The sequence below is a fragment of the Aethalodelphis obliquidens genome, unplaced genomic scaffold, assembly GCF_003676395.1.
Source record: "Aethalodelphis obliquidens isolate GAN/ISIS:26980383/991018 unplaced genomic scaffold, ASM367639v1 scaffold81, whole genome shotgun sequence".
Classification (NCBI taxonomy): Eukaryota; Metazoa; Chordata; class Mammalia; order Artiodactyla; family Delphinidae; genus Aethalodelphis; species Aethalodelphis obliquidens.
In genome coordinates this window covers 1,130,463-1,144,393 of record NW_020838025.1, presented here as the reverse complement: position 1 = coordinate 1,144,393, position 13,931 = coordinate 1,130,463, and the positions used below count along the sequence as shown (strand labels likewise).

General features: G+C 46.1%; 1 protein-coding gene across 6 annotated transcripts in view; it reads left to right on the top strand.

The window, feature by feature from the left end:
* Nucleotides 1-674: 674 nt before the first annotated feature.
* Nucleotides 675-13,931, top strand: part of ARHGEF26 (Rho guanine nucleotide exchange factor 26) — a 181,122-nt gene continuing 167,865 nt past the window's right edge. For 4 of the 6 annotated variants that reach the window (XM_027092789.1, XM_027092790.1, XM_027092793.1 and 1 more), the window contains exons 1-3: nucleotides 1,281-2,360; nucleotides 3,935-3,974; nucleotides 7,520-7,665. In XM_027092789.1, the coding sequence (XP_026948590.1) occupies nucleotides 1,281-2,360; nucleotides 3,935-3,974; nucleotides 7,520-7,665 (1,266 nt within the window). Of the gene's footprint in view, nucleotides 794-1,215; nucleotides 2,361-3,934; nucleotides 3,975-7,519; nucleotides 7,666-13,931 lie in introns of those variants that run through there. The other 2 variants (XM_027092787.1, XM_027092791.1) reach the window with 2 other exon arrangements.

Here is a 13,931-nt window from a genome sequence, read left to right as displayed (position 1 = left end):
AGTTTTATTCTGTGTATGCTTAGAAACCAATAAGCTTTTTTTGTAATTTAAATTGCGTTTACTTTTAATAGGTAACATTCGCAATCCAAAGCATACAAGATACAAAGATTATTGAATGAAAACACTCCCTCCCTCCAGTTTCCTAGGCACCCAGTTTCTCCTCCCCCGAGCTGGCTGTAAGTATTCCTCCGGAAATACTCCAGGCACAAACAAGAAAACTTATCAGTCTGTAAGATATTTTAAGCAGGGGAGCAAGGCATCGGATTTGTGTTTTAAGACAACCTGAATGCTGAGTGGCGTCTGGCTTTCTGCGTTCAGAGCTACCCGCACCACCTCACGCATTTCACAGACCCTACTCTGCTCGGCATTCCGGGTTTCTACCGGGGAGATCCCCCGGGGGACCCAGGGCTTCGTAAATTACATCCTGGCAGGGCTCCCACGCTCGTTCCCACGCTGTGCTCCAGGCAACGGACCTGCGCGCTCGAAGCTCCCACGCCGCCCCTTTCCTGCATCTCGCGGCCCGGAACCCGGGAGCTCGGCACCCAGCCCAGGTGCGCTAGTGTGTTTTTTAACGAGAGACCCGGGCAGGAGGGCAGCTGCTCCAGGATGGCTGCGACTGAGGCGGGCCCGGGCGTGGCCAAGGCTGAGGGCGGGGTCAAGCTTAGGGGCGGAGCCGACGCCTGGTCGGCTGCAGAGCTCTCCAGAGCTCCTGCTGCCGCGATTCGGTCTGGGACCCTGGCCACCCACGGGGCGGTGGGTGCTCTTTGGCCTAGGGCTCTGCAAAGCCCTTAAGGTAAATCCGCCTGGGAGACGGGCAGCTAGGGCGCTAGGGGACCAACGACGGGGGCGGGCGGCTGGCTGGCGGAGGAGGGGAGCGTCCCGCGGCGAGTTTCCCGAGAAAGCTGAACTCGTCCCAAGCTTCTCGTGCATCAGTTTGCACCCGGCGAATTGGTGGCTGTTTCTTTCCGTGCGGGTGGTCTTTGGGCGCGGGAAAGACGCGGAGGTGCTTGGATTAATCCGCCTGGGCACAGCCCAGATATCTGTACTGGACTGCTCGGCGCGGTGGGCGCAGTTTTTGCCCCAGAAAGGGCGGGTAATTGACGCGCAGTTGTGTCCCGCGCGGCAGCCGGGTGATCCCCGGGCTCAGAGCGCGCGTGTCTGCAAGGCGTGCCTGGTTGTCCGGCGGCGAAGTTCCATGACTTCTTTCCTCTTTAGGCAAGACTCACTGGGTGCTGTCCCCCCGCCCTCCGCCCCCCGGGGCTGACGCCCGAGGCTCTGCTATGGACGGCAAGACCGAAGTAGATTTTTCCAGCAACAACTTAACCCCTTTGTGGCGGAGGCGTTCAACCCCTCAGCCCCAGCTGCTGGGCCGGAGCAAGCCGAGGCCCCAGTCCTACCAGAGCCCCAGCGGGTTGCTGATCACGGATTTCCCGGTGGAGGACCGAGGGAAGCCCCCCGCGGCGCAGACTCCGGCCCAGGTGCCCACCGCCTCCGACGGCAGGACGATCCAGAGGAGCCCCCTGCTTCTGTGCGCCCATCGGAGGTTGGTGACCAATGGGAGGACCGTCTCCCCGGAGTACAGGGCTGTTTCTCCTCGGCTTCGACGGCCTAAGTCACCCCAGGAACCCAGAGCGGCGTCGGGCGGCTACCCCAAATCCCCAGCGAACGGCACTGCGACTTCGCCCGCGCAGCTGCCGCTGCACCGCCCGCGGACTCCTCATGCGTCTGCCCCCTGCAGCCCCGAGGGGGACAGGGCCGGATTCCCCGCCAGCCCCTTGCTTTCGCCTGCTGCAAGTGCGCTTATCCCTAATACCGCCTCCCCAGGCGCGCGTTCGCTGTCCGGCCAGATGGCTAAGGACCCTGAGCGGGGACCTTCGAGACTCTCTCCCGCGCCTCACAAAAGGTCTTTGGAGCAAAAACTCCCCCTCCAAAGGCTTCCCTCACAGGAGAACGAGCTCCTGGAGAATCCTTCAGTGGTTTTGAGCACAAACAGCCCCGCCGCCCTCAAAGTGGGGAAACAGCAGATCATTCCGAAGAGTCTGGCCTCGGAAATTAAGATAAGTAAATCCAACAGTCAGAATGTGGAGCCCCACAAGAGACTGCTTAAGGTGCGCAGCATGGTGGAGGGCCTTGGAGCGCCCCTGGGCCCCGCAGAGGACGAGGGCGAGGCGGAGAACGACTTGGACAGTCCGGGGTCTCTGCGGAGAGGCTTGAGGTCCACGTCCTATCGCAGGGCGGTGGTCAGTGGCGTTGATTTTGACAGTCCTACCACCTCGAAGAAGAAGAACAGAATGTCCCAGCCTATTCTGAAAGCGGTAATGGAAGATAAGGAGAAGTTTTCCAGCCTGGGAAGGATAAAGGTAAGAATGGGCAAGAGTGTCGCAAGTTAGGCGTTCACTAAGCCACAGGTGAAGGTGACGGGGGTGGGGAGGAAGGGCACAGAGGAAACCAGAGGTTATTGTTATTTTTATTGTTTTTTTGCGGTACGCGGGCCTCTCACTGCTGTGGCCTCTCCCGTTGCGGAGCACAGGCTCCGGACGCGCAGGCTCAGCCGCCATGGCTCACGGGCCCAGCCGCTCCGCGGCATGTGGGATCTTCCCGGACCGGGGCACGAAGCCGTGTCCCCTGCATCGGCAGGCGGACTCTCAACCACTGCGCCACCAGGGAAGCCCAATTTTTTAATTCTGTGGTTTGTGGATCAGACCCGTGCACATTTATCTCTTGCCCATTCTGTTGCTGGCAGGCACAGCCCAGTTTAATGCAGCTTCATGGGAGGAGCTGAAACTCTTATTGTTTTAATTTTCTAAGTTCGGGCAAAAAGTGGGGGACAAATGAGGGAAAAAAACACAGAAAATTAAGTATTTTCTGAGTGAGCCCCGAACAGTTTTAACACAGGTAGCTGAAAAGGGGATGGTGGGCAGGCGTGGCTCTGCACTCTTGATTATGTGGCCGCGCTGCCTGGTGCTTGTTTAGCAATGTCAGTCATTCGTTGCTGATTCATCACAGCTGATACAGGAAAACCGATTTCCCTTGAGCCTATTGATTATTTTAATTACTTACACTAATGATTTAATTACCGAATTATGTTTTTCAGTGGTGATCACATACTAAATACCATTCAGGTAAAATGTAAATTTTAAAAGTCAGTTGCCAGATCACAAAAGACATAGTTTGTCATCTTTGCTGTTTCTGGTTTCTCTCACCACTGCCTGTGGTTGTATCTTATTCCCATTTTGTGCCCACTTAATCCTTGAGTGCATTTAACAACTTGGTAGCTGAAAACTTCAGGTTTCAATGAATGGTATGGTGTTGCTCCCAGATAAAGGCCTAGGAGCTGTGCTCATTAAAATATTACTAAATATGACATAAAGAAATAGGGAAAACTAGGGAAGGAGATTTTGGAGTGTGCATGTGCTGTCTTCTCCAGACACAAGACAGATCTCAGCAATCGGGCAGGAATTCATTTTGGCAGCCACATCTTTTCTTGATTAATCAGAGAGTCTATATAAATATCACATGTGTAATACACAAGCAAGCCTGTTTTATTTTAGATCCCATGGCCTTAAAGAAGTTCCATAATATTTTATGTGTTTTTTTTTTCCCCCCTCCAACTCTGCAAGTATAGCAAAGTTCAATTTAACAGTGATGGTGAATCATGAGTAGTGAAATAAGCTGGACTACTGGTCATCTGAGGATCCTCAAGCTGTATCGACAGAGCATGGGGGATGTTGTACATTTTATTTCACCTTTTTGGCGAGTTGTAGTAGTGTTACGAGTGAACTACTCCAGGGATCATCTGCTGTATGCCTTTGGAAATCTAATGAATGTAACAACAACAAAAAATACTTTTTCTTAAAATAGCTGTATTTTCTGTTTGGCTCATTCATACATAGTTTGCTTTGCTTTTCCTCTTTTTGCTTTTCTTGTTTCTTAGAAAAAAATGCTGAAAGGACAAGGAACATTTGATGGGGAAGGTAAGCATTTGATTTTCCAGACTTTTATTGCTGTTTCAATGTGGAATATCAATTGTAAGTTGAAATCCAACTGAAGTTACAAAAAAGTCAAGATGAGAAAAATGTACAACTTCTTCACAAATTATACAGCACAGAGCTCTGCGCTAAGCTAAATTCACCAGCAGTGAGTAAAATTAATGGCGTTCTTTGTAAGCAGATGACTTTGTCAGACCAACGTTCTGGGATTTTTAATTCTTCTCTCCTCTGGCTCCATCCCCACCTCCCTCAAAAAGTGGAGAAAGAGTAAGGGCAAGCTCTAGCCCTTTAGTTAAAAATTAACTTTGGCATTTAGATCTTAAGTCATATTTCCTTTGACTTAATGTTCTTTTCCCCATATTTCTGCATTTTAATATCATTTCTGACTTCCTGTTTCCTAATCCAGTTTCAATTTGGGGGAAATCTAACTCTCCTGGCTGACAGAAACATGCTCCTGAGAATTTCGAACCCATATAATATTTTTGTGAAGGATCTCAAAAATAAAAGCAGCTTTCTCCAGGTGTTCAAACCCTAATCAGATTAGCGGACTTCGTGTAGATGGATCCAGTGTCAGTGGTCTGGAAGGGCACAAAGGGAGAAGCCCCAGGTGCAGTGCTTGTAGGGCTGGGGGAGTGTGGTGCAGGTGAGGGTAGTTACTTTCTGTCATGCTTTGAAATGCTGAGATTTCCCAACCTTTAAAGAACAATGAAGAAGGGTATGCCCCTCTATAAGTAAATCTAAGGTAAAACCACCCAGAATTATATCACCTTGGCTGACTACAAAACATTTCCTTATATAACTCTTATAAACATCAGTTCTCATTGGATCATTTAAACAAGACCAGTTTATAAAAGTGTATTTACTGTACCAAGCTTAGAAAACTGTTCTCTATGAGGAAGAAATCCAGATACAGTACTTTAGCTGGCTGGGATAAATTCAGATTTTATAATTGAGGAAACTAGAAGCTCGGAGAGTCTAGTACCTTGTCCACTTTCACACAGCCAGGACTAGGAAGAGAGCTGGTTCTTAGTCCCATTTGCTTCCGCTTATACCCCGTTATGACTGTGCAGTGAACAGAGCATCTACGTAGTATCAGTTCTGAGAGATGCTTTGCATCTTCTGGAATTTGATAGTGGTTTTGGGACCTTTGCCTCAAAGGGTTGAAAATGTCGAGCTTTTGTGAAGTCCGAGGACAGACCTTCACTATAACTAGTTTTATGTTGTTTCCTTTTACAAGGAGCTGTTTCTGTGCACTCTCTCCTCTCTTCTCAGATATGATGACCTAGAAATTCTTTTTCACATATATGTACATGAGGAATGCAGGAGCCTTACAGTTAATGACTAACAAGAATGTAAGTCAGGAAGCTGTGTGGTAGAGTGGTGAGAACCTGTGCTATTGGAACCAGGGGCCTGAGTTCCTGTCCTGCTGCTTCTGCTCATCAGTTGAGTGACAGTGAACAAGGCTCTTAACTTCACTGAGCCTCAGTAAAATGAAGTTAATGCTATTGCCCACGTTGTTGTGAGAATGAATGAATGTATATCAACAACGTCTGCATATATTTTGTGCCACACACTAAGTACTTTAAAGGACACCACAGAGGTGGGGGGGAACTCAGTCTACACCCTCATAATCTGCTTTACATATTTAGAACAATCAGAGAACAGTAAAATATTGCATAGATTCCAGTATTACTTTAGTAATGGTGCATATGGAACATGCAGTAGTTGCTGAGAGATGAGGCAGATGTTTGCTGGCTTCAGTAGATGGGAAAAGCATTTCAAACTCAGTATATCCCAAACCAAACTCATAATCTTTCCTCTAAAGGTGAATCTCTTCTGGAGTTCCCATTTCCTACTTCTCCGTTGTGGGACTTATAGAGCTAGGAAACATCCTTACCACCATATCCAGTTGACCCCCGTATCCAGCCCATCCCCCCAAGTCTCCACTGTCTTTCAGTGACCGCTTCAGTAGCATCCTAATTAGTCCCTTACGTAGTCAATATTTTGCTTTTCCAGTCTAATAAAGTCCTTTCCTTTTAGTGGATTCCCATTGCAATCGGGATAAAATACAGCCCTTACAGTATGAAAGAAACTCAGTCCTTTTGGACTCAGGGTAAAATCCAGTTCTTTAACATTGCCTGCAAAACTCTGCTTCTTTGGACTGTCTGGCTCTTCCCCTTAAACTCACCTTACACCCTTTGTCCGCTAGACACCCACACTCCAGTGAATGACCTTCCTTTTTTCTTCTTAGGTAACATATGTCCTCTTGCCTCAGGGCTTTTACATGTGCTTTTTTTCTGTAGCTCTGTAGTTTCTCAGCTTTCAGATCTTAAGATATTCCTCATTAACACCTCTCTGATCCCCAGACTAGATCATATCCTGCTGACAGTCTGTTCTCAGAGCCCCTGTATGTAAATCTTTGGGTTTGTAGGTATGTATTTGTGCAAGATCATTGTGTCCTCAACTCTAAAATGACTTGCCTTCTCACTTGGAGTAAAAAACCAACGTCCTTTCAATGACATTGAGGCAAGTCTGCCCTCTATTCATCCCAACCCCCAACTCCTGTACTTTCTCCCCTCCCTTACCCTATTCCAGCCACACAGGCCTCCTTGCTGATCCTTGTACATATAGATTGCACCAAACAGACTCCTGCCCCAGGGCCTTTGTACCTGCTGTTCTCTCTGATGGGATGTTCTTTCCCCAGCTGTACAGGTGCCTTACTTTCTCACTTCTTTTAGATCTTTGCTTAAATGTCACCTCTGTGAGGGCTTCCTAAACCACCCTGTTTAAAATCTACGTGTCACCCCTTGTAACATGCTCCTTCTTTCCCTGTTGTATTTTTCTCCATGGTACTTATCAGCATCTGATATATTATAAAAGTTACTTGTTCATTTATTGTCATTCTCTCCTCACTCTGATGTCAGCTCCACAAAGAAGGAGATTTTTATCTTTTTCTGTTATTGTTCGTTGCTGTAGCCCCAGTGCCTAGCGGTCGCTAGTGTCTAGTAGGCATTTTCTTTTTTTTTTTTTTAGTAAGCATTTTCTAACTATCAGTTGAATAAATACATGAATGAATGACTTCGACTATTTTTCTCATTAAATTTTTAGCTCATGAGGGCATGGGAAATGTCTTTCATTTTCTATTTACTCTCAGCCCTTGGCACATTGTGGATGTACAGTAAATATTTGTTAAATAGATAGACAAAAGGGTGTAAATTCAATTTAACCTAAAAAACAGTGATGTAACGGGGCATGACCTTCATGGGTAGTGGACAGAGACATGGAAACTCTGCTTCAGTTGGCATTTCATGTATGGGCCCTTCCCCTTCCCCTGCAGATGAATTGGGGGTAGAGCTGTGTGAGTGAGAAAATCACTTTTTGGTAATGACTCTTCAGTGACAAAATCCATTTGTCTCTTGTTTAACTGGAGACCAGACATCGTATACATATAAATACAGATGTTTGTTTAGAACAAGTAGCATCAAGATGGGGGGGCAATTAGTGACATGTAAGATTTGGTTTTCTTGCAGAAAACGCTGTTCTGTATCAGAACTACAAAGAAAAGGCCCTTGACATTGACTCTGATGAAGAGTCAGAGCCTAAAGAAAAGAAATCAGACGAAAAAATTGTGGTTCACCATAAGCCACTGAGGCCTACGTGGAGCCAGCTCTCTGCGGTGAGTGTGTACCTTCTCTTTTTGTATCTGCGGGAGTGAGAAGACCAAGTTGTGGACATTATGCCTAGTTGTGGTTTTAATTTTTTCTACCAGTGATCCTGTAACCCTAAGGAGAAAGACTCTTCTTTTTAGATTGTGAAATATTTCTTGAAACTCTGCAGGCACTAGTGAGAACATGAACTTTGACAGTTCTGATCAGGAAAATTTATCAGGTTTTTATCAAATAAAAGACTGATGTACCATGGACTCTGGAAACTCTTCCTACTCAGTATCTTTTTTTTTTTTTGTGTGGTATGCGGGCTCTTACCGCTGTAGCCGCTCCCGCTGCGGAGCGCAGGCTCCGGACGCGCAGGCCCAGTGGCCACGGCTCACAGGCCCAGCCGCTCCGCGGCATGTGGGATCCTCCCGGACCGGGGCACGAACCCGTGTCCCCTGCATCGGCAGGCGGACTCTCAACCCCTGCGCCACCAGGGAAGCCCCCTTACTCAGTATCTTTTCTTGTTTTCTTTATAGAGTGTGTATGTAGTGGTAGCTTAATATATCCTGAGCTTTATCATAATTATGGCTATATATACATATGTATATGTATGATATATGTATATATATGTACCTACGCACAACAGGGAACTTATTACACTTCTTCCTTGGAAATTTCATTTGATAGGGACACATTTATATTTTCTTGAAAATGGTTAATGAATGGCATTCTGTTCTGTCTCCCCGTGTGCATCTTTTGTTTGCGAGTATCTGACACTTTTGTGTTGATGAGTAATTTCTCCTCTCTGCATCAAACATCTGTTGTTTTTAGCCGTAATTTATTTTCCTCCTGGCTTAACAGTGTCACAGTGTGATGCTTGGTTTACTTGATGTGACTTTGGGTACAGCATTTGTGGGCATCTGATGCATTACCAAGTAGGAAGGAATTCCCGTGGCTGGCTTGGGTGGTGGGAGCGTTGCATGAAAAACAGGCCAGTGCACCTCTGTGAGTCCTTTGGCAATATGGGAGCAGAAGTGATTCCCTCTGAAGCCGAAATGAGCATTGTTCAGAGTCAGGAATCTTATGTATTTAGGGAACCCGTCAGCATAAGTGAAGAAGTTGTATATGTTGGCGCTCATAAATTTGACCATGGAAATGGGTGCATGTTGATAATGGGGATGACTCTTCCTCCCCTCTTCTGCCCTGTATTGGAATTCAGAATTCTAGAAACCAAGCCCTTTCTTCCTGTCTCTCTCACGCCCCCTAATTTTGTTCTAAGGAGAAGTTATGTATTTCCACTCCCCTCACGGTGTGACACCCTTAGTGTTATGCCACAGATTAAAATGCCTACAGGGCAGAGCAGCTGGTATTATAAGTGATGCTGGTGAGTGTAGGTGAGGGGAAGTGGCGGGGACTCTGGTCCATAGGCCTTGTATGAATTGAGCAGCGGACACTTAGTTCAAACCAGCCCCGTGTTACAGTATTTTCTGATATTTAAAAAAGAGAATACAGAAAGCCAGATTTTTACGAGTATTATCCTAATTCAAGTTTTAAAAAATGTTGTATGAGGGCTTCCCTGGTGGCGCAGTGGTTGAGAGTCCGCCTGACAATGCAGGGGACATGGGTTCGTGCCCCGGTCTGGGAAGATTCCACATGCAGCAGAGCGGCTAGGCCCGTGAGCCATGGCCGCTGAGCCTGCACATCCGCAGCCTGTGCTCCGCGGTGGGAGAGGCCACGACAGTGAGAGGCCCGCGTACCGCAAAAAAAAAAAAAAAGTGTTGTATGAGCCCAACAATATCTATGGGCCAGACTTGGCTCCTGTGCTAACAGTTTGCAACTTCCGTGATGCTTCTGTGAATTTCGCAGTGGTGAGGTGGTATCATCTGTCCACAGAACCGGCATGTTGGTAGCCTTATTCCCTAATCTGATGACCTTGTGGTATTATATGCCAATGCAGATACTTGGAAAAACTGGTGACAAGGCCCACACAGGCCAAGATGGCTCTAAATGGTTGTCATTCCATTGTTGGTATGGACCATTTGGTAGCAGATCCTCAAGAAGAAAAGTATGGATTTTTTGAGTTCTTTCTGTGGGACAGCAGCTGCGTTTGTTAGCACAGGCCTAAATCCTTCTGTTGCTCTCTGAATGCTAAACAAAAATGTGTACTTCTGTGTCACTTACACCCTGCTCCAGCTTAGCTTTAGTACCAAAAACCAGGCTGCCATATTTATGCCTCCTGGAGTTTGGCTTTCATTTAGATTAACAAATGCGCACTGAAATAATACTACATATCCTTCAGTACAACTTCAAATATGGGCATGTGTTTTATTTGGCCAAGGATCAATGTGCTGATGTGCCTTTTGTTAACAAGACTGATATCAGAAGACTATCTGGTGATAAAATGTAAAGCTATAAAATGGGTTCTAACCGCAGCGTGTGTTATCTTGGATTTGAGTGTTCCCGGGAGGCTTGTGTGTATTTATTGTGTTGGTGGCAATTACACTTAATCAAAGCAGCATGATTGGACTTTGCCACTTTGCATCACTTGGGCACCAGCCTGCATTTTCTTTGTGCCTTTTGTGTCTCTGTTTCACTTTTTTTTTTTTTTTTTTTGGCGGTACGCGGGCCTCTCACTGTTGTGGCCTCTCCCGTTGCGGAGCACAGGCTTGGGACGCGCAGGCTCAGTGGCCATGGCTCCCGGGCCCAGCCGCTCCGCAGCATGTGGGATCTTCCCAGACCGGGTGCACGAACCCGTGTCCCCTGCATCGGCAGGCGGACTCTCAACCACTGCGCCACCAGGGAAGCCCTCTGTTTCACTTTTAAAACATCTTAATTTTTTTTTATTATAAAGTACTTCAAGCATGTAGAAAAATTAAAACTTAAATTTGTGTAATAGATTTCCAGGTACCTGCCATCCAGGTACCAGCTTGAACAGATGTTAACATTTTAACATATTTATTTCAGGCTTTTATTTTTTGAGACAGATTCAGTTAACCATCCTCCTCTCCAGTCCTTTTCTCTTTCCTTCCTCTCCAGGGGTCATCACTGTCCTGAAGTTCTCTTCTGTCCTTCCCCCGTGGCCCACTAAAAAGTTGCAAGCAGCTCTGGCTTTTAGGGAAAACAACAGAAAGCAGCGATTACTTTTCTAGAAGCCTAGCAATTAGTAAATATCCAGGTTGCAGTTAGGACCTTAAAGAGAGGAGGCTTCATGAATTATGAAAAATGTCAGGATGTTTTCCGTAAGGGGTAGACACCTCTGTTTCTCTGTCTGACCTTGTGCCCTGATCTCTCTTTGTAAAGGGGCTACAGTGTTTAGGGCAGGTTTTGGAACACTTTGACTTTCCATCATCTTTCCGTGCTTAACTTTTTTGTTTAAATAAATTTATTTATTTATTTATTTTTAGCTGTGTTGCGTCTTCGTTTCTGTGCGAGGGCTTTCTCCAGTTGGGGCGAGCGGGGGCCACTCTTCATCATGGTGTGCAGGCCTCTCACTGTCGCGGCCTCTCCCGTTGCGGAGCACAGGCTCAGTAGTTGTGGTGCACGGGCTTACTTGCTCCATGGCATGTGGGATCTTCCCAGACCAGGGCTCGAACCCGTGTACCCTGCATTGGCAGGCGGATTCCCAACCACTGCGCCACCAGGGAAGCCCCCATGCTTAACTTTTAATAATATCAAATAAGTAGGGTAGTCCCCATCCTGTCTTTAACACAAAACTCTTCCTCGAGTAAGGCCTTGATCCCAGAAAGGGAAGAGGACAAAGGGTTTTCTGGCAAAGGGGTTAGATCTCAATTTGGCATGTATCTTGACTTTCTACTTGGGAAGGGTGCGTGTGAGCACACCTGTGCATTAGCTGCTGTTGATTGTTTTATTTTGTAAAAATCTCTTATCTTTTTTTTTTTTTTTTTTTTTTTTTCTGTACGCGGGCCTCTCACTGTTGTGGCCTCTCACTGTTGTGGCCTCTCACTGTTGTGGCCTCTCCCGTTGCGGAGGCTCCGGACGCGCAGGCTCAGCAGCCATGGCTCATGGGCGCAGCCGCTCCGCGGCTTGTGGGATCTTCCCGGACCGGAGCACGAACCCATGTCCCCTGCATCGGCAGGTGGACTCTCAACCACTGCGCCACCAGGGAAGCCCAAAAATCTCTCATCTTTGTTGCCAACACATGACTGCCTCCTGAGGTGATGAAACTTTTATCAGTTGACTGTGAGAAGCGTCCAGTATGCAGGAGACTCTTTAGAAGAGCCGCAGTTTGCAGTCATTTCTGGTTGTTGTGTAAGGTCCTGAAGCCTTCAGTCTGAATGTAATTTGTCTTCGTGTGTGTGTTTATGATGTGTCTCCTTTGGTTTCATTGGACAACCACGAAAGGTGGTTCTCCGTGTATGGTGTTGGGACAGGTTTAACTGTTGCATGTGGTCACCTAGGAATGAGGGAGAGTTAGAACTGAGTAAGAGAGGCATTTAGTTGGGCCTTCATAGAATAGAGAAAGTCTAGGCTTCCCTAGTTGGGTTATAGTGACTTAGTGGTGAATGTGGGTAGCAGTGTGGCTTTGCTGACAGGGTCTCCATGTAGACCCATTGTCAGGAACACAACCTGAGCTCCGTGCTGTCATCAGATGGTGCCAGGCTTACTCTTCCTTCACTTGCTTGTCAGAGGGTATTGATCTACTCTTCCTCAGAAATATAGGATTTCTTCATTCCAGGGAACATAACTTTATGCTGCCCTTCAGGCCTTGGGGAACACTAATATATGAGAAATAAATGATCGTGGTTACCAGGTTTTAGTTGGTCATAAGTGGAAGAAAATTGAGGTTTCAATTTGAAAAGTCATTTTTGTCCTCCAGAGATCTGTGCCCAGAGATAAAGGAACCTGCCACACACAGGTGAATGGCCCAGCGAATCACCTAAAACGACATCGTGAGGACTGAGACAGCAGTTCTTGGATCTCTGGGCAAAGCTTGTGGGTTTGAAGAAAAATATTGATTGTATTATTAGTGTGGGATTGAACACTGAGTACCTGCTACAGTTAGTGCTAGGTGGGTAGCAGCTGAGTCCTCCATGCAAAGTGAGCTTCAGGTTTCTAATCAGTTTCATCCTTTAATGGGCTCCCAGAAGGATTTACAATATTACTGAAAACAAAAAATCAATCTTGAAGTCTTTTTGCTCTTTGTCATAACTTGACCCCTCCCCCCATCACGTACTATGCATTGGACTAAAAACTGACAGTTGCGAAACCCGTGTTTGTTTTGTTAAGTTCCGTGACAGCCCCAAAGCCACACTTGCCAGCCATGCCCTGACCCCATTTGTTTGCCATGGGGTGTGTTTGTGTAATTTCCACCTCCTTGACACCCCAGGTACCTTTGACAAGGGTGCTCAGGCTCCAGAGTCAAAAACAAGCACACAGGCCAACTTTCTACTTGGATTCAATACCGAATGCAGTCACCTGACATACACCTGCTACAGTCATCCTCTTACTGGACTCTTCCTTTATACTTGCTGACACGTGGCTTTATCAGTAATCTGAAATCATTTTGAATGTTTCTTCAGTTTGCTCAAAAATTTTAAACTCTATTCTGGAACTGATTTTTTATGTTTTCTTTAAAGTACGTCTTCAGCTGTCGTTAGTGTGGCTAACTAGGTTCATAGCTAGAGTTAGGACTTTGGTCTCTTGAGTTCTGGAATCAGCTCCTAAGACACACATAGTTTGCTCTGGTTGACCTGGAACTGCCAAATGAGAAAGGGCGATTTGAAAAATGGCCATTTGATTACCAGTGTAATTTCATTCAGTGGAAAATATAACACGCTTTGGAGTCTTTAGCAGTTCCATTTGGTGGGACTTATTCTTTTAGAATCTACACCATGTTTATTGTGAAAGACACTGTTTTCTACTGAAAATCAGAGCTCAACAGATGTAATAAATCTGAATATCTTCCTGTTTGCAGAAATGTTTAATGCATTTAGAGGTCATCAACAATTTCATCCTTTTCCCTTACATTTTCACACTTGTCTGAATTAATTTTCGGTTGTTCAGTGAGTTGCTGCTTAAAATAATCTCTTCAGTCATAGAATTTTCCATTTACATTTTTGCAACATAGCAGTCTCATAAAATTATGTTTTTACCTTAAATGGTGATTAATACCTTTTATCATATCTATCTTTTATGTTTAAAAAATAGAAAAAACATTCCCATTTTTCACATCTGGCTTACTTTTGGTACTTACAATGTAGACAGTTAGTCAGGGCTTTAGACGTGTACTCGTGTACACTGTTACATTGGAGAGTAGGTGTCCTGGAGT